The sequence below is a fragment of the Microcebus murinus genome, chromosome 4, assembly GCF_040939455.1.
Source record: "Microcebus murinus isolate Inina chromosome 4, M.murinus_Inina_mat1.0, whole genome shotgun sequence".
Lineage (NCBI taxonomy): Eukaryota > Metazoa > Chordata > Mammalia > Primates > Cheirogaleidae > Microcebus > Microcebus murinus.
Window position 1 is genome coordinate 98,711,673 of NC_134107.1, and position 20,187 is coordinate 98,731,859.

Below are 20,187 nucleotides of genomic sequence, written 5' to 3' on the forward strand. Positions count from 1 at the left end.
TTGGTTTATGGCATGGCAGAGGGCTTGAGATTAGACATAAAGAACTTTCTGACAATGAGGGCTGTTTGGTTGTAGTCAGGGTAATTAGGCTTGTTAGAGCTCTTCCTCCCAGGGCCTTTACATTTAAGATGAATGGATGCTTCTATGCCTGGATGGTTTAAGGGAAGTGCTCTCTGTTCGCAGCACGGGGCTGGCGTGTTTGAACTAACTGACAGCCTCACTGGGCATACAAGATTGTCACACACAAAACCGTTAGATAACAGTAGAAGATAGCACAGGCCGTGTGTCCAAATGGGACTGGAAGAAAGCAAAGGCTGTCGACAGGCAGATGCGTCTGTGGTTAAAAGCAAGGGCTTTGTGGTCAGGCAGGCCAACTTGTGTTTGAGTCTCTACTGGCTCTACTACTTTTGTGACCTTGTGTATGTTACCTAACGTCTCTAACCTTTGGTTTCCTAGTCAGTGAAAAGAGGCTAAGAATAGAACCTACTTTGGAGGGTTGCCATGAGAATTAAATAAGATGATCCATGTAAAATACTTGGCACAAAACCTGGACATAATAAAAATACAATGAGGGGTAGCTGCTAGAATAATAATTGTTATTGTTGGAGTCCAGAGGCAAGACAGAGCAGTGCAGAATAGAGCTATGAGAAAGTCCTCCTGGGAAAACTGAGTTTTGTCCTGGAGCTCGAAGACTTGGTCAGGTTAAATCAGTAGGAAGAAAGATGGACAGAGGTGTCAAATTCCCCATCATTTAAAAAGAAAAATCTGATTGATCGGTGGTTACACTAGAGAAGGAAGTTGATTATGGGGACCAGGTGGGGGAAATAGATGACGTCTTCCATCCTTGTTTCGAAACCCAAAATTTGAATAGAGACAAAGATAGCCTCCAGAACCTAAAAAAGAAATCAGACACCCAGAGCTTCTTTGCCTACTTCTGGACTCTTGTTGAAGAGGAAAGAGGAGGGGTCTGGGGACATGGCTGAAGGCAGAGCTGGTGATGGATGGGGACAGAACCTGAAACGGGAAGTTAGGAAATGTGGGTGAGGTCCTTAATGACTGTGTGGGCTGACTCATGTGGAAAGACCCAGCTTTAAGGCTGCATTGAGATCTAGTATCTGATCAGGCAGAAGGCCAGTTTTGGGACCCTGGGCATTTCTAATCTTCAGTGCTGTCAGCTAAAGGTGGGAGTCCCTAGGGGAGCAATCTTTGTGCTAATCCAATTACTCTCTAACAAGCCTGCTTTATCTTCCTAATGTGAAGATAAACTCCTTAGTGGCCAGGTAGGTCCCTAGGAAGGTGCTGTTTGTTTTAGATCCTCTATGCTTAAGCCTCTGACAAGTACCTACTATTAACCCCTTATGTCAAGCATGGAGTGGCCCCTTGTTAAAAATGCTAATTCTCAGTTCTTTTCCCTGGAGAGTCTAATTCTACAGATTTAGGGACCCAGGAATCTGTGTTTTAAAACAAGCATCCAGATTCTTTAGGCAAGGCAAATTTAGAAAACCCTGAGTTAGATAATCTCTTAAATCTCTTTTGGGCCTAAATTTAGACAGCGGAGTATATTAGGATAGGGCCCTGGGTAGGTAGTAAGAGGCGGAATCTAGCTGGACCCTGCAGTTGGCTGCAGGGCCCTGTACTGGGAAAACCCTAGCAGGGAAGGAGACTGCAGAGCAGAAGAGAGTTTTCACAGGTGATATCTGTAATCAAGATCTCAACCGAAGCGGAAAAAGGACATCAGGGAGCAAAAGGTTCTGAGCATCCTCCTGGGGCTTTCTCTTGCCTGGGACTGGCCGGACAGTGTAGGGCTCAGCAACTCCCACTGTACACAGACGGACACTGACGCCCCAAAGAATTTTTAAAACGCGCCTAAATTGCACAGCTAACCAAAGGAGACAGGAATCCAGACCTCCTGGTCTTCCTCCAGTTCGTTGTTGGGGTGCATGACAAGGCAGGCATATTTTCTTGTGGCCAGTGGGGCGGGGGGTGGGGAGTAGCCCCCGACGGAGAAGCGCCAGCGTTCCAAGTCTCCGGAACCCAGCCTTTCCCGGATTTGCTCGCTGGAGAAAGAATGGTGCCGGGGAGGTGAGCAGGACAACGGAAAGGCCTGAATGCGGGCAGCGGGGGAGACAGGACCGAAAGGAAAGCCGCGCAGGGGCTCACACAAGCTGAGGGCTGTGAGGGCCGCGTCCAGATCGGTGGCCTGACTTATCAGGATCTCACACCTGACGGTGTCCGCCGCGGGCAAAACCCCAGCTCTACTCCCCCGGACGTAGCAGGAAGCAGGTGGAGTGCGAGGTGAGATCTGATCTTGCACACGCTTTTGAGCAATTCGCTGTGTCAGAGAAACTGGAAGACCAAACAAAACCCCTAAAACTCCAAGCCCGATTATTTCATCCACGTGGCACAAGAACGAGCCAAAAGAGGGGGGCGGGGAAGAGTCACCCGTCCCGCCCCTGCTGGGAGGAAGGGATTTGCCTGGAGAGCAAACTTCTGGCGCGGCCCGGGTGGCTGCGGGAGGAGGGGAGACGGGAACGCCGTAGCCCACAAAGCCGCTGCGCCCTCTCCCCGCGCCTGCCGGGCCGCGGGAGCGCAGGGGAGCCGCCGCGGGCCCTTTAAGGGCCTGGAGGTGCGCGGTCTCTTTAAGGCAGGTCCCGGTGGTTTCTGTTTTCTGAAGGAAGTGACGGGGGGCGGGATTGAATGAAAAGTGCAAAACAGAGTGGCGGAGCGCCGGAGTCGGGGGCCGCGGGGGCCGCGGCGCTGGGCCGGTGGGCGGGCCGGGGCGGCGCGGTCTGGGACTCGGAGCCGCCGGGGCGCGCGGCCGAGCGCAGCCCACGTGCGTCCGCGCCACGTCGCGGCCAGCCCCGCGGCTGAGCCCCCCGGCGGAGCGGCGCCCGGGCGCCCCGAACTAGCCCCCAACTTCGGGCGAAGTTTGCCAGCGCCTCTCCCCGCCCCCACGCGGCGCGCCGGGGCCGCGGAGGGCGGCGGCGGCCCCCCGGGGATGCGCCCGCCCGGCCCCCGCGGGGTCCCCACGGCGCGCCCCGCGCAGCTGTTGCTGCTGCTGCTCGTGCCGCTGCTGGGGGCGCCGCGCGGCGTGGGCGCGGGGACCGGCGCGCCGGCCGAGCTGCGGGTCCGCGTGCGGCTGCCCGACGGCCAGGTGACCGAGGAGAGCCTGCAGGCGGACAGCGACAACGACAGCATCAGCCTCGAGCTGCGCAAGCCCGACGGCACCCTGGTCTCCTTCACCGCCGACTTCAAGAAGGTGAGGCACCCTCGCTCGTCGGGGTGGGACCTTCGAGCCTGGAGTGGGACGCGACTTACCCAGGGTCACGCTGTGATCGTCTCTACGTCTCTTTGTCCCACTCCCCAGCGCCCAGACCCGGCCCCCTTCCTTCTCCCTAATCCCTGCTCCAGCCTCTCATCTCTGCTGTAGATACTCCAGCGCCTTCGCACGCCCTGACCACCTCCTCCCCCACTTCCTCCTCCTGCGCTCCCACAGCCCCCAGGCACTGCCCTCCAGAAGAATTACAGTTAACCCAGCGCCCTCCTTGCAGTCATTTCCCTGTGCTCTAGCGGGACACGTCCCGGGCTGCATATCAGAGGTCCCGGGTTCCCACTGTGTTGCTGTGTGAAGCACAGCAAGTCCCTTTCCTTCTGTGGGGCCCGTTTTCTCTCCTCTGTCCAGGGCCGCGAGGTGGCTGCGAGGCCTCCCAGTCCTGGCATCTTGGAGCCCCTGAATCACTCTCCCTCTGCCTCACTTTCCCGGGCAGAGCTGACTGTCCCTGGTTCTTCCCAAGCCCCAGAGAAGCTCTCTCTCCTCTTTGGTCTGGAAGGCTGGGATGCTTGTGGGGGCGGGAGGACCCTGGGGAGAGACCCCAGGTGAGGCCCCTCCCTCTAGGAGAGGCGCCACCCTTTACGCTGGCTGGCAGGGGAGCTAGCCAACACCCCCCACCCTTTTGGGCCCAGACTGGGGGCAGGGGGCAGAGATCAGCCTCTCCTCAGTGTGTACGTGTATATGTTGTGGATGGAACCAGGAGGTGGGCCTGGCCCCCAAGGGGGCGGGGGAGAGTGGAGGTGTGGGGTTTATCAGGAAATGAGCCTGGAAGGATGGTGAGTGACTAACAGTGACCAAGCAGCAGGAAACCCGGAGGAAAAGAGGGTGGGTGAGTTTTAGGTATTCAAAGGGAGTCTCCTATGTCGTGCTCCCAGCCGCTCTCCTGCTAGAGAGAGGCCCTGTGAGACTGTCTCTGGTGGAGTGCAGAGGTGAGGCAGGTTAGTTAGCTGGGGGAGCCCAGGGCCTGTGGGACTGGGGACAGTGGCCTGAGCCACCTCTTTGTCCTCCGTGTTAAAGAGTGGGAGCTTGAGAGGAGAGGTCGCAGAGTCTCAGGGTTCAGCTAGGGACCCAGCGAGATTGCCGTAGATGGCAGGGGTTGGGGGAAATCCGATGGACAGTGGGGGTGAGGCTTGACTGCTGATCTGTCCTAGGGCCACCAAGTGGTCACTGACATAGGACTTGGGTGGGCCAGTGGGGATGAGGGGGTGAACCTGCACAGATGGGAAGGCTTTGCCGCCCACCCATACGCACCAGGCCTACTCGAGGTTCCCAGATGCAAGTGGGAGCAGATAAGTTTGTGTGCGGAGAGAGGGAAGCCGACAGGGCCAGAACACCCCTGCCTCCCCACCTAAACTTCAGAGGAACTTTACCAAGTGTGTTCTGTTCCTGAAAAATCTAAATTTTTCAGGATCTTTTGGGAGTCAGGGATCTAATCATCTATGCCAGTGCTTTGTCCTTGAAGTTAGCCCCAGGCCAGGCTGTGAGTCTCCCACCCTCCTGCCCACTGGCCTTGCTCCTGTGGCTGCACTGGAGCCCTGACAGACTTCCCCATTCCTGGGACGTCCCCAGCAGCCAAGGCTGTGGCCAGGACAGTGAAAGAGGCAACGGGGCAGGGCTGAGTTTTATAGACTCTATAGCCTTCCAGCTACAGCTGGAAGTTTTTTATTGCTCTGACCTGAAGGCTCCCTCTCAGAGGGAGTGCCCAGGTGGCTGCTGGCGGTAGGGGTGGGAGCTGGGGACGGGGCTGAGGGTGTGCGGGTGTCTGACTGCCCAGTTAGAGAATGCTCGTGGAGCTGATTGCAAGGCCCTCCTTTGGATCCTCACAGTGGTTCAAGCCTCCACCCAGGTTTCTGAAGTCTGCTTTTCAGGTTAGCTTCTGACCTAGAAGCTGGCATTTCACACCCACCCCTGGCATCTCCAATTTCATTAGTAAGGGAGGGAGTTGAGAGTGGAAGGCTATGAAAAGGAACCAGCTCTCCGAAGTCCCCTCAACTCCAGTTTTCTCAGTTGGCCTGGGATGGGGCGGGGTTGGGGAATACAGGGGTGGGGAGGAATGGCCTTTTCCCACACCCAGCACACTGTCTGCATTGACCAAAGCAGCTTTTGTGCTCGAATCCTTCTGGGGTGGGTCACCTCTCTCGTTGCCCACTTAGTTCTCAATGCCTCATGCCTCATAGTCTGTGGCAGACTTCCACAAGAAAGTTCTTTCCAGGAGTAATGACTTTTCTTGTAAGAAAAAGGCTTGGAAGTTGTGTTTTTTGTATTTTCTGTACCAAACCCATTTGGGTTGGTTAGAGAAAAGTCCCTAATCCACTTGGGAAGAGTGATGTTTGCCATTTGACCACCCTCAGGAGAGACAGACCAGACTGAATGAGACAGACCTGGCTTACCACTTATTAGCTGGTTAACCCTGGGCAAGCAAAATTTGGTTTCTCCAAGCCTCCATTTCTTCATCTGTAAAATGGGGATAATAATAGTACATGTCCCAAGGTTACTGGGAGAACCAAACAGGGCAATGCCTAGGAAATATGCAGGGCAATGCATAGGAGAACACAGGAGCTCACTCTGTGTTCTGATACTGTGTTAAGTGCACAAGAAATAGAAGCGATTGGCTTTGATAATTGTGGCTCACATTAGCATTGCAGCAAGGATCCTCACTGCTAAATCTGGATTCAAATAAGTTGAATGATGGACCCAAGGTCACACAGAACAGTCAGCACTGAGCCTGGAGGGGCCTTGAATTCCTCTTTGTAACCTTCTCCTTGAAGCTCCAAAATTGCTGGCCAGCCCCTCGGAGGAGGAGCAGGAGCAGGAGCAGGAGCAGGAGCAGCCATCCTTGTCCCGACAGCCTACCCATGCAGCAGCAAATCCCCCTGTGCTGGTTGGACTGAAGCCCTCTGTCTCGCCGATCCCCCCACCCCAGTGCCCTCTCCCCCTCTCCCTGTTTGCTGCTACCCCAGGCAGGGTTCTAGCACAGTCTGACCCCTTCCACGCTGCCACCTTGGAACGAAGCAGCCACAGTCATCAGCCCATGGTAGGACACACAGCCTGGTGCCCAGGCAAGGCTAACAGACTCCATGAGTAGCTTGAAGCTATCAAATGCGTATTGTGCATTACTGCCAGCCCTGCCCTAAGGCTGATGCCCCTCAGCCTGAGCCGCTGCTGTAGCTCAGTGGCTCCCAAGCTTTGCTGCACATCAGAATTACTTGGGGAGCTTTGAAACAGCCCCATGCCTGGGCCACACAGCATACCAATGAAATCCCAATGTCTGAGGGTGGGAGTCGGGCAGCAGCATTTTTTAAAGCACCCCAGGTGATTGCAATGTGCAGCAAAGTTCAGGACGGCTACAGCTGCTCCAGGTAAGGGGCGGGGCCTGGAGGAGGAGCCAGGTTGGTTTGTTCAAGGAAGATAGGGCCCAAACTCAGTCACATATTTGAAAGCCATCACTCTACCCACCATAACCCCAGTGTGTTTTGAGCAGCATATATTCTTCAGGCCTAATTCTACATGCTCTCAGTATAAGAACCCTAATTCCTAATATACATTCAATAGGCAGTACTCTACTTTATACTCCAAATCCTATAGCATAATGAGACCTGTATGGACATAATCACTGGGCATATCTAGTAACAGTCATGTCACCATCCCCATCTCTAACCTGGCTATGTGACAGCCCTCTCAGTCCCCCAGGCCCAAGTTGGTGTCCCTGTCTAAGTTCTGTTTTGCCTCTGTCCCCCAGTCTGAGTGTCCAAAAGCTGGGGAGGGGATGAGTCATGTTCCAGGCAGCCTGGCTCAGTGCTGACCGGATGGGGAGGGTGGGGCTGGAAGATATGCAGAAGGTCATGTGTGACTGCATCGGGGCGGGGAGGGGGGTAGACACAGACTCCAAAAGTGTGGAGGGAGGAGACCACGAGGGCCCATGGCTAGAGCCTGGGGGGGGGAGCCATGGTCATCTCAGGGTCACCCAAGGAACAAGGACCCAGGGAGGGTGGGAACACAAGCCCTGTCCTGGGCACTGATGGGTGAGTGGGCGCCAGAGGAGGGAACAGTCCAGAGTGCCAGAGTCCCTGGTCTGGGGGTGTGGGAGTAACACCGAGAGCCTTGAGCTAAGTCAGGGAAGATGGCACTGTGCAAATGCCACGTTGCTGCCTGAGGCTGCTATCCCAAGGGGATGTCACATCACACAGATGTGGGACGGAGAAGCTTTTAGAGCATAGTCTCCCCCTGCCCTGTCCATGTTAGGTCCCCTAAGATTTGGCATGGAGGCGTGTGATGCATGGCAGGTCTTCTTGGCGAACAGAGGGCAGTAGAGATGCTTTCAGGGGAGGTCAGGCCTCTCTGCAGCCCAGTGCATTTCCTCAGAGGCATCAGAATGGCCACGCTCTTGTGCTTGGGGCCCTTGGGTCCGACCGACCAGTCTCAGGAATTCCTCCTTGGACCAGGGATGAGCAACCCCACCTAAGGGTTCAAATGTGCTCCCCGGAGCTTGGCCAGCATCTCCCAGCCCTCAAAGCTGTGTCCGGGTGGCATCCTAGCAAAAAATCCCAGCCCCGAGGACAATAATTTCAGTGGCCTTCTAGAAAGGGGTGGGGAGAGGTGGAGGCGGAGTTCTTCCCTGCCAGGCTTCCCAAGGGGCAGAGAGGTGGCAGTGGGGAAACTCAGGACAGACTCCTGTCATGCAGAGGGCCAGCCTCAAGGTGAAGACTGCACCAGTGGCTGGAGATCATCCATTGAGCAGTCATGGGAGCCACACATGTGGCGTCATTTGATCCTCACTGCTGTGCACACCGTGAGGCATAGCTTGCCCCTATTTTGCAGACATGCAAACTGAGCCCCACAGCTCTGGAGTGATTTTGACAGGATCCAGGATTAGGACCCAGGGATCCTTCCACTATGTCCTGACTGCCTGCCTGTGCTACCACGGCACAGTGGGCTCCTTCCAGAAGGCTGGAGAACCCTGGGGAGGGGGAGGGAAGAAGAAGAAGGAAGCAAAAAAAAAATCCCATGGTGCAGAGGAACCAACCTGCAGAGAGGCCCTCCTGCATACAGACTCCCCCAGCTCATAACTGCAGGTAGAAGAAGTTCGAGACTCTTCCCTCCCCTGTGTGGCCTCCAGGTGAGGGGAACAATTTAAGAAAAAAATATCTCACAGATATACTGACCACTCATTGTGTACATTCTTCTGCCATTTACCAGCTATGCAACTTGGCAAGTCACTCAACGTCTCTGAGCCCCAGGCTCCTTGCCTGAACAGCAGGGACCGTGGTGTCACGCCCAAGGCTTGGTGTGAGAAGTGAGTGAGAGGCCCTCGCAGAGCAGAGGCAGCGAGGCATGTGCGAACTGAAATGCCAGTGCCAGGCAGGCCCCGTCCGCCCCTCCGCTCTCCTGCCTCCCGCTGTTTTAAGCATATTGTTCCAGCTGCTTTTTTTCTGCTCTAGGGACCAGAGCATCATAGGAGCTAACATCCTCTAAGTTGGCAAGTGTTTGAGTGGCTGCCACTGGAGATTCAGAGAAAGGGCAGGGAGCAAGGGAGGCGACTGGCCTGGGAATCTGGGTGAGGGGAAGCACGGAGCCCTGTCTTAGGAGCCCTGAGTCAGCAGGACAGTGGGGTGCAATTGATCCACATAAAGCCTCACATTGTTCCTGGGGCAGTCGGGACAGTGGTGACCTTTGGGATTTGGCTGACAGAGCACTGGAGGCTCTGGGGGAGGGCTGGGGGCAGGGGACACTGCTGCTGACTACTGGTTGCACTGATGCCCCATGACAAGAAGCCTCTGTCCAGGCCTCGCCCTGAGGGTATGCAGGCATCTCTTAATGGAGGTGGCCTGGGGCGGTGCCTGGCCTGGCTGCCGGTTGAATCCACCCACCCCATTCCTGCTCCAGGAGCCTGGGCAGAGCAGCCAGGGCGCTCCTGGTTCTGCCGCAGGGTTAGGACGCCACTGCTTTCTGGCTGGCTCCCCAGGCCAATCCCTCCCTCTCCCCTCCCCAGCCTGGTGAAGCTGGCCCCTTCTCTAGCCATAAAGCAGCTCCAGCCAGGAGCAGAGGAATAAATATTTAGATTGGCTCAGTCTGGGCCCCAGAATCACGCGCTCTGGTGTGATGGGAAAGAGACCAAGATGGCAGAAGAAACTCCCAGGAGGGAACGCCAGCTGTCCAGGAGCTGGGGGCTGGGGGGACATGTGCTCCACGAGGCGCTGGAAGAATGGATTTGGCCTGGGCTGTGACCAGCCTTGCAGAGCGGTGGGCAGGGAGAAGCTGAGGAGGGAAGAGGCAGCTTCGTTTCCCATTCCCCTGGGGGTGGGGGGGGAGGCTGGGCTGGCTGCAGGGTCTGAGACCGGAGAACCTCCCTTCCCCACCCCTGTCGCCAAGGCTTCTGCAGAGGGGCTGAGGAAGGGCACCTTGAGAGTGGGGCAAGCTGGGGGCCATTACTGGGGAAGGCAGAGGGGGTGGCGGGGCTGCAGGGCCAGAGAGGGTGAGAGGAGATGGGGCAGGCTGCAGCTGAGGTGAGGCCATGTGGTAAGAGTGTGCATGTGTGTGCATGTGTGTGCATGTTCATATGAGCACACATGTGCATGCGTGTGTGTTTATAGGAGCATGCATGTGCATGTGAGTGCATGTGTGCATGTTCGTATGAGCATGCATGTGCATGTGTATGTTTATAGGAGCACACATGTGCATGTTTGAGTGCATGTTTGAGCACGCATGTGCGTGTGTGAGTGCACGTGTGAAGCACTGTCGGTGGTGAGACTCCGTGGGCAGTGCGTGAGGAAGTGGAGGGATGTGAGTGGGACAGGTGTGAGCTGCTGGGAGGGAGACTGAGGAAGCGTGTGTGAGGGGCTAGGGGAGGAGACAGGTGTGCGAGGTGTCTCTCTGGGGAAGGGGTGAGGTGGGTGAGGAGGGAGGAAGTGGGCTCTGGTGAGTACCTGTCTGGAGAGAAGGGGACCTGAGAGACTGTGGGAGGGAGAGATTGAGCCCAGCCAGTCTGTGTGACAGGGGGCAGAAGGGGCCTGAGAACTCGAGGAGGTGCGAGTGTGTGCGCCAGTTCTGAGTGACCTTGCTGGGAGTCATCCAGCACCGCGGTAACAGCGCTGAGGCCAGGCGTGTCCGGTGTTACCTACGTGTGGATGCCACCATGAAGGGCTGGTGTGACAGCTTCACCATCCCCAGGCTCCTCCCGGCCCGGCCCAGAGCTGTCTGCCTCTCTCAGCGCCTTCACCCGGAGCCCCGGCACCACTGGGCACAGGCTGCCTTCTCTCTGGAAGGCACAGCAGGTCCCAAAAGACAGCATGTCAGGGATGGGCACAAGAAGAACTGCATATCTGGACAAGGGCTAAGCAGGGAGCTTGGGAGATCACTGGACCCAGAGTCAGGAGGTCTGGGCTTCTGGTCCTGGCTCTGCTGCTGTGTGCCTTGTGAAGGTCACTTCCCCTGCTGGAACCTCACTGGGCCATGGACTAGATGATCCCCTAAACCTTCTAGAAGCCAAAATAGCAGCTCTAGGCCTGCCAGCCTGCAGGAGCCCAGCTGCAGGCAAGGCGGAGAAGAAAGAGCTGTTTTCTTGTTGGCCGCTAGGGGGCTGACGGAGGCCCTGGAGCGTGTTCATTCACCTGGCTACTAAGTGCTGAGCCCCAGCTGAGTGCCAAGCCCTGGGGCTATTGCATGAATGAGCCAGGGGGAGGTCACAGAGGGCCTGGAAAACTTGTTGCCTGGATGAAAGGTGCCCAGTGAGGACAGGGGCCCCCTGCCTGGACATTTAGATCTGATGCACACTTGCCTGGGCACAGCCTCAAGCAGAGTCTGATTCAGCTCTAAACCGCAGATCTGTTCATGTCACCCCCAAGCTCCAACCCACCGATGACTTCCAGTGGTGTGCAAGATGAAGCTCAGACTCCTCAGCCTGGGCACTCAGACCCTGTGTCCTGCTGTGTCCTGGCCCTCTTGCCAGCCTTTTATTCAGCCACTCGTTGCCCTCCACTGTGTCCCTCCCCTGCTACACTCCTGTCACTTTTCTCAGAAAAGCCCTTCCATGCTCTTGTTGGTTCACTCTTCCTCTGTTTATTCATTATCAGGCATTTATCGAACACCTGCTGTGACGGAGGGGGGCAGGGATACACTGCAAATAAGACACTATCCCAGCATCAAGGACTCGAGTCGGGAAGGAAAGACAAGTAAAGAGATCATGGTGAACATAGTGGGACTTGTGCTCTAGAGCTGCAGTCCCCAGTCGCTGGGCCACGGCCCAGTACCTGTCTATAGCCTGTTAGGAAATAGGCTTCGCATCACTGCCTGAGCTCTGCACAACACCCCTCCCCTCCCCCCACCTATGACACCCCAATCCCCCAACCCTCGTCCATGGAAAAATTGTCTTCCATGAAACTGGTGCCTGGTGCCAAAAAGGTTGGGGACCACTGCTCTAGAGGCTGTGGCTGGGACTGGCCACCTCTGTGGGAGGGTTGGGGAGGACTGCCAGAGGAGAGGGGTACATGGGAACCGAGCCCTAAAGGATGGGGAGGGGCACAAGGCATCCCGGCAGAGGATTTTGCCCATGGAAAGGCACAAGGGGAGACATGGCGTCTCTCATTTCAGGAACTGCAGGCTCTTCAATTCAGTGCATGGGGAGAGTGAGAGTTGCTGTGGGCAGGGACCTGGGGTGCCAGGCTCTGGGGGTACACTTTATGAGGAGGACAGAGGGAGCCCTTGAAGGTCATAAGGTCATCAGATGACAGTACCATGGAGGGATGATTGGATGGGGGCTTTAGGAGACCCTTTTGCCTCCCTGTCTTTTGTAAATGCCTCTCTCTTTGCTGGAAACCCCTCTATCCTTTAATTGTCAGGACAACTAAAATGTCCCTCACTCCACCCCCAGCCCCATCCTTAGGGACAAGTGCTTCCTCGTCCATCCTTGGTCTCCACAGCACTTAGCATAAAGGACAGCTCACGGCACTATTGTGGTGTGCTGACTTTGGTTGTCAGAAGTCTGTCTTCCATGTGAGCCCCTTAAAGACAAGGGCCTTTGTCTTGGCTTTTGCCAACCCCCTGCCCAGCCCAGTGCGTGTGAAGGCCCTACCTCCCAATAATGCCAACCAGTGCTCTCTGACTGATGGGCTGATTACCTGCAAGCCCTGTCTGGGCCTCAGGTGCATCTATAGGAGAAAAATCTTTGCTCCTGCCTCTTTGGTCTGGAGTACACTCCAGTTGGAGCAAGGCAGACACAGGGCCAGGCATTGCAGCAAGAGGAGAGAAACTGAGAGTTCAACCCATTATGTTCTGAGACCTTTCACTCATTTATTCCTCACAACAGTCCCTCAAGGTAGGTACTGTTGTTTAACTCATTTTGCATATGTGGAAAATAAGGTACAGAGAGGTTATGTAAACTCCCCCAAGGTTATGTGGCCAGTAGTGGCAAAGCCAGGATCTCAATGCAGGTAATACTGGCTCCAGAGCCATTGTTCTTAATGACTGTGCTATCCTGGAGGCTACTTCTTACTTACTTACTGCTCACTTACAGCTGCAGACAGGGACTTTAGCAAACACTATCTCCCTGACACATTTGCCACACCCTCTGGTTGCTGTGTGCTCCGGTTCTTCTGGTGGGCTGCTCATGGTGAGTGGGAGGTTCCTGGGAGCTCATGGGAGAAAGGAAACCTCCCATCCTTACAGAAACCTCCCATCTGGGAGTCCTGTGAGTCTCAGCCTGATAAGCTGCCTCCACTCCCTGCCGTGGGTTCTTCCCCAGCTCTGCCAACTGCTTTGGGCTCTAGGCCACATCAGGGGATCATCCCAAGGGACTCCTGGGCAAGAAGGAAGGCTGGAAGCCAGGCTTCCATCTGACCAGGACTTAGCATCTGGCCGGAGGAAGGCTGGAGGAAAAGGGGGTCCTGGAACCTTTCTAGTGAGTCCAAGGTGCAGGGAGTAGAAAGTTAGTTGGAGGAACATGGTCAGGACGATAGAGCCCTGTCACCAGATAGTTAGATCCAGAAACTAGGGGTCCCTCTTAGGGGTCAGCAAGTGGGATGTGGTTTTCTGGAGAAGTGGGATGAAAAAGACTGGAGAGTTAGAGAGGCTCTTGGCAAGGCAGGCAGGGGGGTTGGAAGGATTCTTCCCTTATTTGTGTCATGCCGGTTGTTAGTCACAGGAACATGAGCCGGAGCCGCCACATTCTTGGGGCAGGTATACAGAGGATTCACTGGGAGACTGCCACCAGACAGGCATGGTTGGAAAAGGGAACCAAGTTCTAATCCTGCCTCTGCCACTGGCTAGCAAGGGGCCATGGGCAGGCCACATTCTATGTGCCTGAGTTCCAGTTTCTTTAACTGAACATCAAGGGAATTAGACTAGTTGATCTAGAAGACAGTTGTGCATTCTGGTTATGAGAGCTCGGGTTTGAGTCAGACGGCCTGCGTTGACATCCCGGCTGTTTTTCCTCTTAGTCCCTGACCTTGAACAAGTTACCCAATCCAAGCTCAGTAACAATCATAGTTCCTACCTCCTGTTGTCGTCAGGATCTTAAATAGGATCACACATTCTTTTTGGACCCATGATAACAATGATTTGTCTCTTCTAGTTAGAAACTTCAATAACTCTTGGCCCTACACAGATTGGAGATACAGAGGAAATCTATCTCAATGAGAAAGTCTCAGTACCTTTCTGCACCCCCTAGTTTCCCATTTCGGTAGCATTTTGTTGTTGTCATTTAATATATTAATAGAAGCAGGGGAAAAGCTCAGAATCCTTTCACCCTCTGGTCTGGTTTAAAAGTTCAGATACCTTCTCCTGCTAATGGTAGGCAGGTGACATCACCAAGCAGTGAGACCCCTCCCAGCTCCGAGACTGCAGGGTATGGCATGTTCCCATGGTGTCATAGAAGATGCTGCGGATATCCAGAGAAGGTTCTTTCCAAAGAATCAGAGCTGAAATACCGGGGAAGTATTCTGAATTCTGCCTGTGGGCTCCTGCCAGGGACATCGCCTGACTCAAGCTCTAGCAGGGGAAGTCTGGTGTCAAGTCTCACCTGGCAGGAACTGAGCCCGGAATGGAATATGCTAGAAGCAGACCAGCCTCCCTCAGCCAGCTAGAGTGAAAGATCAGATAGCCCAGGCTGGCGGGACAAGGAGATTCCAGCATCGTGACCGAGAAGGGATTTCCTCTTGAGAGGAAGCAAGATTAACACGAGCTTTGATTCGCCTTCCTCACTAGTCCCTGGGATCATAAGGAACTCAGTGGAACCTTTCTCACTAGCTTGGCCTCAGTTTCCCTTTCTGGAAAATCTCCCCATACACTCCCAACACCACATTATTCCAGAGATCATTCACAGCAAAAGGAAGTAAGAGAAACTTCCTTGTAGAGTTAAGGGACTGCAGAGATACGTGAGGGTTTATGAGATGACAGGCACTCATGTGTTGGGGATCACCTACAACAGGCATCACAGCCAGCACTTACTGAGCTCTGTGCGAACATTCTTCCAAATAACCTACCCAGTCCTCACCACAACCCTGTCAGGGAAGTGTGTAATCAGCGCTGTTTTACAGAGGAGAGAAGTTGGGAAAAGCCGGGCACCAGCTAATCCATTGCAGCTTTGCGGTGGAGCCATGGGCCTCTGGCTGCCTGTCTCTGGACCCTAAGGGGGACACTCAGACCCTGTTCTCAAGCCTCTCCCACTCTAGCAGGTGCACAGCAGGCACTCAGTGGATGGGGGCTCTCTTAGCGGGGGCGGGGGCGGGGACACGTGCACTGATAGATGAACAGAGTTAGCCAAGGCGCAGAGATGGCTGAGAAGGTGGGGGTGCATCTGGCGCCGTGGGGCCGTGGTGAGCGGTGCAGATGGGTGGAGCACAGGGTTCCAGCCCCCAGGTTGGGAAGGGGCCCCATCCCACCCTGGGCCCTTCTCCCTCTGCCCCGGTCAGGATTCCCCCGTCACGCGGTGAGTCAGTAACAGGAAGGAGCCCTTGGGCTTGGGGCACTGCCATTAGTAACCCCACAGGGGAAGGGGAAGTGGGGAGGGAAAGGGGAAACTAAGTGATCCAGCCCTCGGAAGGCGGCAACAGCTGCAGCCAGCCTGCTGCCCTTGCCCTTAACCCTGTCCTGCCCCCACTAGCCCAGGCAGCAGAGGTGGGCAGCCGGGGGCATCTCGAGGCCTCTCCCCAAATGTACTGAGTCAAAATGTCAGAGAGGGACTTAACTTGGGAATGCAGCCCCTCCAGCATCACACGCTGCTCAGGCGGTTGTAGAGGCCCAGATCCTCCCCCACCACATGAAGGTGACATCAGGGGACTCCACGGAGGGGAGTTGTCAGCTATCAATAAACAAGCTGCCAAAAGAGGTGCTGTATTCTGCAAGGTGAAGATTTGTACTTCTGAAGGGTTCTCTTGAACAATTCTCCGTTTTATCACTTTTCTAGGAGGCTTTGGAATACCTGGGGTGTGTTCTTTTAAGTCAGGGGTTTAAATAGAAAAGATAAAAATTCCTAGACCAGCGGGGGGGAGGTGTGTGTTGCCAGGCAGCATCCAGGTGTCCAGGCTGAGCATCACAAGCTGGCAGGAAAGCCCTGCTCCCTTCAGCTGGTCCCTATCCTCCTGCCCTTCTCCTTCAGGATGTGAAGATCTTCCGGGCCCTGATCCTGGGGGAGCTGGAAAAGGGACAGAGTCAGTTCCAGGCCCTCTGCTTTGTCACCCGTCTGCACCACAATGAGATCATCCCCAGTGAGGCCATGGCCAAGCTTCGGCAGGTGAGTGTCTGCCCCAGGCCTGCCCCGGCCCCGCTCCTGACCCTGAGCCCTGACCCCTGCCGCCATCCTGGCCCCACCCAGCCCTTCATCCTCAAGCTGTTCATGGACCCATCGCCCCTGCTCACCTTAGCCGTCAGCCCTGGCACCCACTTACCCCAGGAGCCCTGAGCCCTCTGATTCTGCTGCAGGCTAAAGCTGACTCCACAGCCCCAGATCTCCAACTGACTCCCAGCCCCCAGATTTCTCCAGTCCCTGGTCCCAGCTCCCCGCCATTTAGGACGGAGGTTAGGGACTCGGGCTTTGAAGTTGGATGGGGCACGACATCTCCATCACTCATTAGCCAGCTGAAACGGACAAGTTACCTCGCCTCCAAAGCCTCGATTTTCTTATTGAGAAAATAGGTATAGAGAGAATTCAATTAGATAATGTGTGGAAAGTGTTCAGTATAGTGTTCAAAACCCTTAAACCTGCTGACCTGTTCCTGGTCCCTTCCTAGACCCTGGGCCTCTCCCCAGCCTCACCTAAGCCCCCTACCCTATCCAGCAGGGCCCTCCCCCCACCCCTTTGCCTGCCCTTCCCAGAGAGACTCTGTTCCCTGGATCTTGGAAAGGTCAGGGGTCAGGGGCAGATGGGCAGGGAGCATTCTGAGGCCGGGAGAAACAGCTCCTCTCCTGCACACAGAAAAACCCACGCGCGGTACGGCAGGCCGAGGAGGTTCGGGGCCTGGAGCAGCTGCACATGGACATCGCCGTCAACTTCAGCCAGGGGGGCCTGCTGAGCCCCCATCTCCACAATGTGTGTGCGGAGGCTGTGGATGCCATCTACACCCGCCAGGAGGACGTCCAGTTCTGGCTGGAGCAAGGTCAGCGGGTGCTGGGCAGAGGGAAGAGGAGGGGAGGGGGTCATAGTTGAGTGGCTCTTTCATTCAAGAGGCATTTATTGAGCACCTGCAGAGGTGCATCTCCGGGAATCAGAGAGGTAGACACCCAGTTCCTGGGGGTGGGTCCGTAGAGTGAAACATGGTAGAGTACAGGGACAGGCTGAGGGCAGTCAGGGGAGGGACCGTAAACTGGGCTGCAATTGGTCAGGGAAGGCTTCCTGGAGGAAGTGGGGCCTATGCGGCTGCTGGGTGAGAAGAGTCAGCCAGAGGAAAGGGACCCATTGCAGGCAGGGACACATAGACTCTGCTAGGCCCTGTGGAGGGACAGTCCTAGACACTTCCTCTCGTCCCCTGCCCTTAGTGAGGACACAGAGATGGGACCTTCTGTCATGGGAGCAGGACACAGGCACCATTCCCCACTGCCCCCCTCTGCAGCCACCTCTCAGAAATCAGCTCCACACCGTGCCCAGTGCCAGCTGCCAGCATCTCCCCCTGGGATCCTCAGGAATCCTCCCAGCTCTGTGACTTCAGTGCTGGCCCATCTCTGGGGGCCTTTCCCAGGACTGCCCTCAGGTCCTCTGTGTAGAGGGGACAGGGATAAGTCACCATTCCAACTCTAGGCCCTGGTCCTTCTGCCCAGCCCGCTGAGCACTAGAGAAACGCCTGTCCCTCCCGGGGCAGGGCTGGAGTTACAAATGCCCCGCAGAGCTGCAGGCATGCCCTCCGCACACACAGCCTCCCCAGCGACCTGCACGCCACACCAAGGTGCAGGTTTGATGTGAGCATCCCCCAAAAAGTGGCTGGTCCTTCCCACAGCCACTGAGCCATGCCAGCCAGGTCCCTGCCAGCACGCCTCACATGCACACTCTCCATTCCACCCCAAGCCCTGCCACCCTGACTGCCCCCTCTGTGGGCATATTTGTGCCCTGGCCCTACTCACATATCAGCTTTTTTTTAAAGAAGGCTTCTTTGATTTTCTACCCCGTCTCCCCACGCTTCTATTTCAGCACACGCCAGCATGTGATTTTTTTTTTTTTTTGAGACAGAGTCTCGCTTTGTTGCCCAGGCTAGAGTGAGTGCCGTGGCCTCAGTCTAGCTCACAGCAACCTCAAACTCCTGGGCTCAAGCGATCCTCCTGCCTCAGCCTCCCGAGTAGCTGGGACTACAGGCATGCGTCACCATGCCTGGTTCATTTTTTCTCTATATATTAGTTGGCCAATTAATTTCTTTCTATTTATAGTAGAGATGGGGTCTCGCTCTTGCTCAGGCTAGTTTTGAACTCCTGACCTCGAGCAATCCACCCACCTCGGCCTCTCAGAGTGCTAGGATTACAGGCGTGAGCCACCGCATCCAGCTAAGCATGTGATTTTTTCAAAAGCTTTGGGTGGCAGCGTGGCTGAGCGGAGGCCTTGAAGTCAGAGAGGCCTGAGTTCAAGTCCTGACTCCACTCTTACTGTGTGTAGCCTTGGCCAGATCATCAAACCTCTCTGGGCCACTTTTTGCATCACTAAAACTGGGATGGCAGTATCTCCTGGGGTGACAGAAGGAGGTGCTGCATGTAGAGTCCACAGCTGGGACTCCATAGGTGAGGATCATCGTTATTTAATCTGTTTCTCCCCCAGCCTGGTGAGGAGCCTGGCAGCCAGGTCTTAGCCCTGAGTCCTCATGACAGCCATGGGGACAGAGGTGTCTATAAATGCCTGTTGAAAGACTGGAGAGGCCAAGTAGGGGACGGGTCCCTCCTTTCCTCCCTCCCTCGCTGATCCTCGCCTCTCTCCCCCAGGTGTGGACAGCTCCGTGTTTGAGGCTCTGCCCAAGGCCTCGGAGCGGGCGGAGCTGCCTCGCTGCGGGCAGGTCGTGGACCGCGGGAAGCCCTGTGTCTGCCGCTACGGCCTGAGCCTGGCCTGGTACCCCTGCATGCTCAAGTACTGCCACAGCCGCGACCGGCCTGCGCCCTACAAGTGCGGCATCCGCAGCTGCCAGAAGAGCTACAGCTTCGACTTCTACGTGCCCCAGAGGCAGCTGTGTCTCTGGGACGAGGACCCCTAGCTGGGCTGGGGGGAGGGGTGGGCCTGGAGGTGGCTGTTCTGGGCCCACTGCCCCTCCCCCAGCCACTAGAGGGTGGTGACCCCTCCTGAGGCCTTACTTCCTCCTCCCACTGCCCTGGCCCGAGCCCTTGGGGGGCCCCTCTGGCCCCATCTCCCTCGACTGTGAAATGGGTGTGGCCTGGCAGGGGGTCACTCATGAAGGCAGCCCCCACTGCCGCCCTGTGCCTGCCTTGGGGGCAGAGAGGGAGAAAGGGGCTCTCCAAACTGGCATCCCTCCCCTCCTTCATCTCCCCCAAGTGTTCACTTTCAAGCAGCCGCAATGTGGGGGGCCGTGATTCTTCCTCGGAACTCTTCCAGGTTTAGACCCTAAAAGGAGTCTGTGCCTGTACGCCCACCTCCCCACACACAGCCCCCCTGCGCCTTCCTTGTCCCCAGCAACGAGGGGATCTTTACCCCCCAGGAGGGAGCTGTTGGGGACACAGCCCCCGCACCACATCATGGCACATTCTTCTCATTTCTCCCTGCCGAGGCCGCCTGTGGGGTGCGGCCCTCCCACCACCGTGCCTTGCCCCAGACCTGGACTCCGCCTCTAGAGCAGGCACCAGCTCTCCCCCTCTAAACAGAAATATTTTTGTAAGCTTCTAGGGTGGGGAGGGAGCATGAAGTATGAGGAAAACTTGAATCCCAGATTTTTAATGCAAAGTATTTATCATTTGTACCAGAAATAAAAGTTTAAGTTTTTACTCAACTGACAACGCTAGACCCGGAGTTCGGAGAGAACTTTTAGCCAATGCTGCCACCTGGTGTCAGAAATGTCCCCATGCCCTATCTTGGCACAACAACTTCTAAAGCACCTACTGTGCGCTCAGCCGTTTGAGGGAGGGCAAGGAGAGGGGACGCCCCGGGGAGGAGTGTCACTGGGGAAGGATAAAGTAAAATGTCAGCATAATAAGCCAGCTCGGAGGCAAGAGATGAGATTGCAACTCTGGAATGAGACTTCCAGCGTCAGATCCAGACCCTGCTGCTTACTCGCTGTGCAATCCCCGGCCAAGTTACTTTACTTCTCTGTGCCTCAGCTCTCCCATCTATAAAATGAGCTCCGTTATGAGACTTAAGTGAATTCTTGCATGTCAAGTACCTAGTGCACGGTGGGAGCTCGCTGTGTTAGCCAATGTCAGTATCGTTACTATTAGTAAAAAACGCC

General features: G+C 55.8%; 1 protein-coding gene across 1 annotated transcript; it reads left to right on the forward strand.

The window, feature by feature from the left end:
- Window positions 1–2,745: 2,745 nt before the first annotated feature.
- Window positions 2,746–19,738, forward strand: OAF (out at first homolog). Its single transcript, XM_076002589.1, has 4 exons — window positions 2,746–3,259; window positions 15,921–16,055; window positions 16,737–16,917; window positions 18,719–19,738. The coding sequence occupies exons 1-4, from the start codon at window positions 2,999–3,001 to the stop codon at window positions 18,982–18,984; spliced, it is 843 nt and encodes a 280-aa protein (XP_075858704.1). The 5' UTR covers window positions 2,746–2,998; the 3' UTR covers window positions 18,985–19,738.
- Window positions 19,739–20,187: the final 449 nt, after the last annotated feature.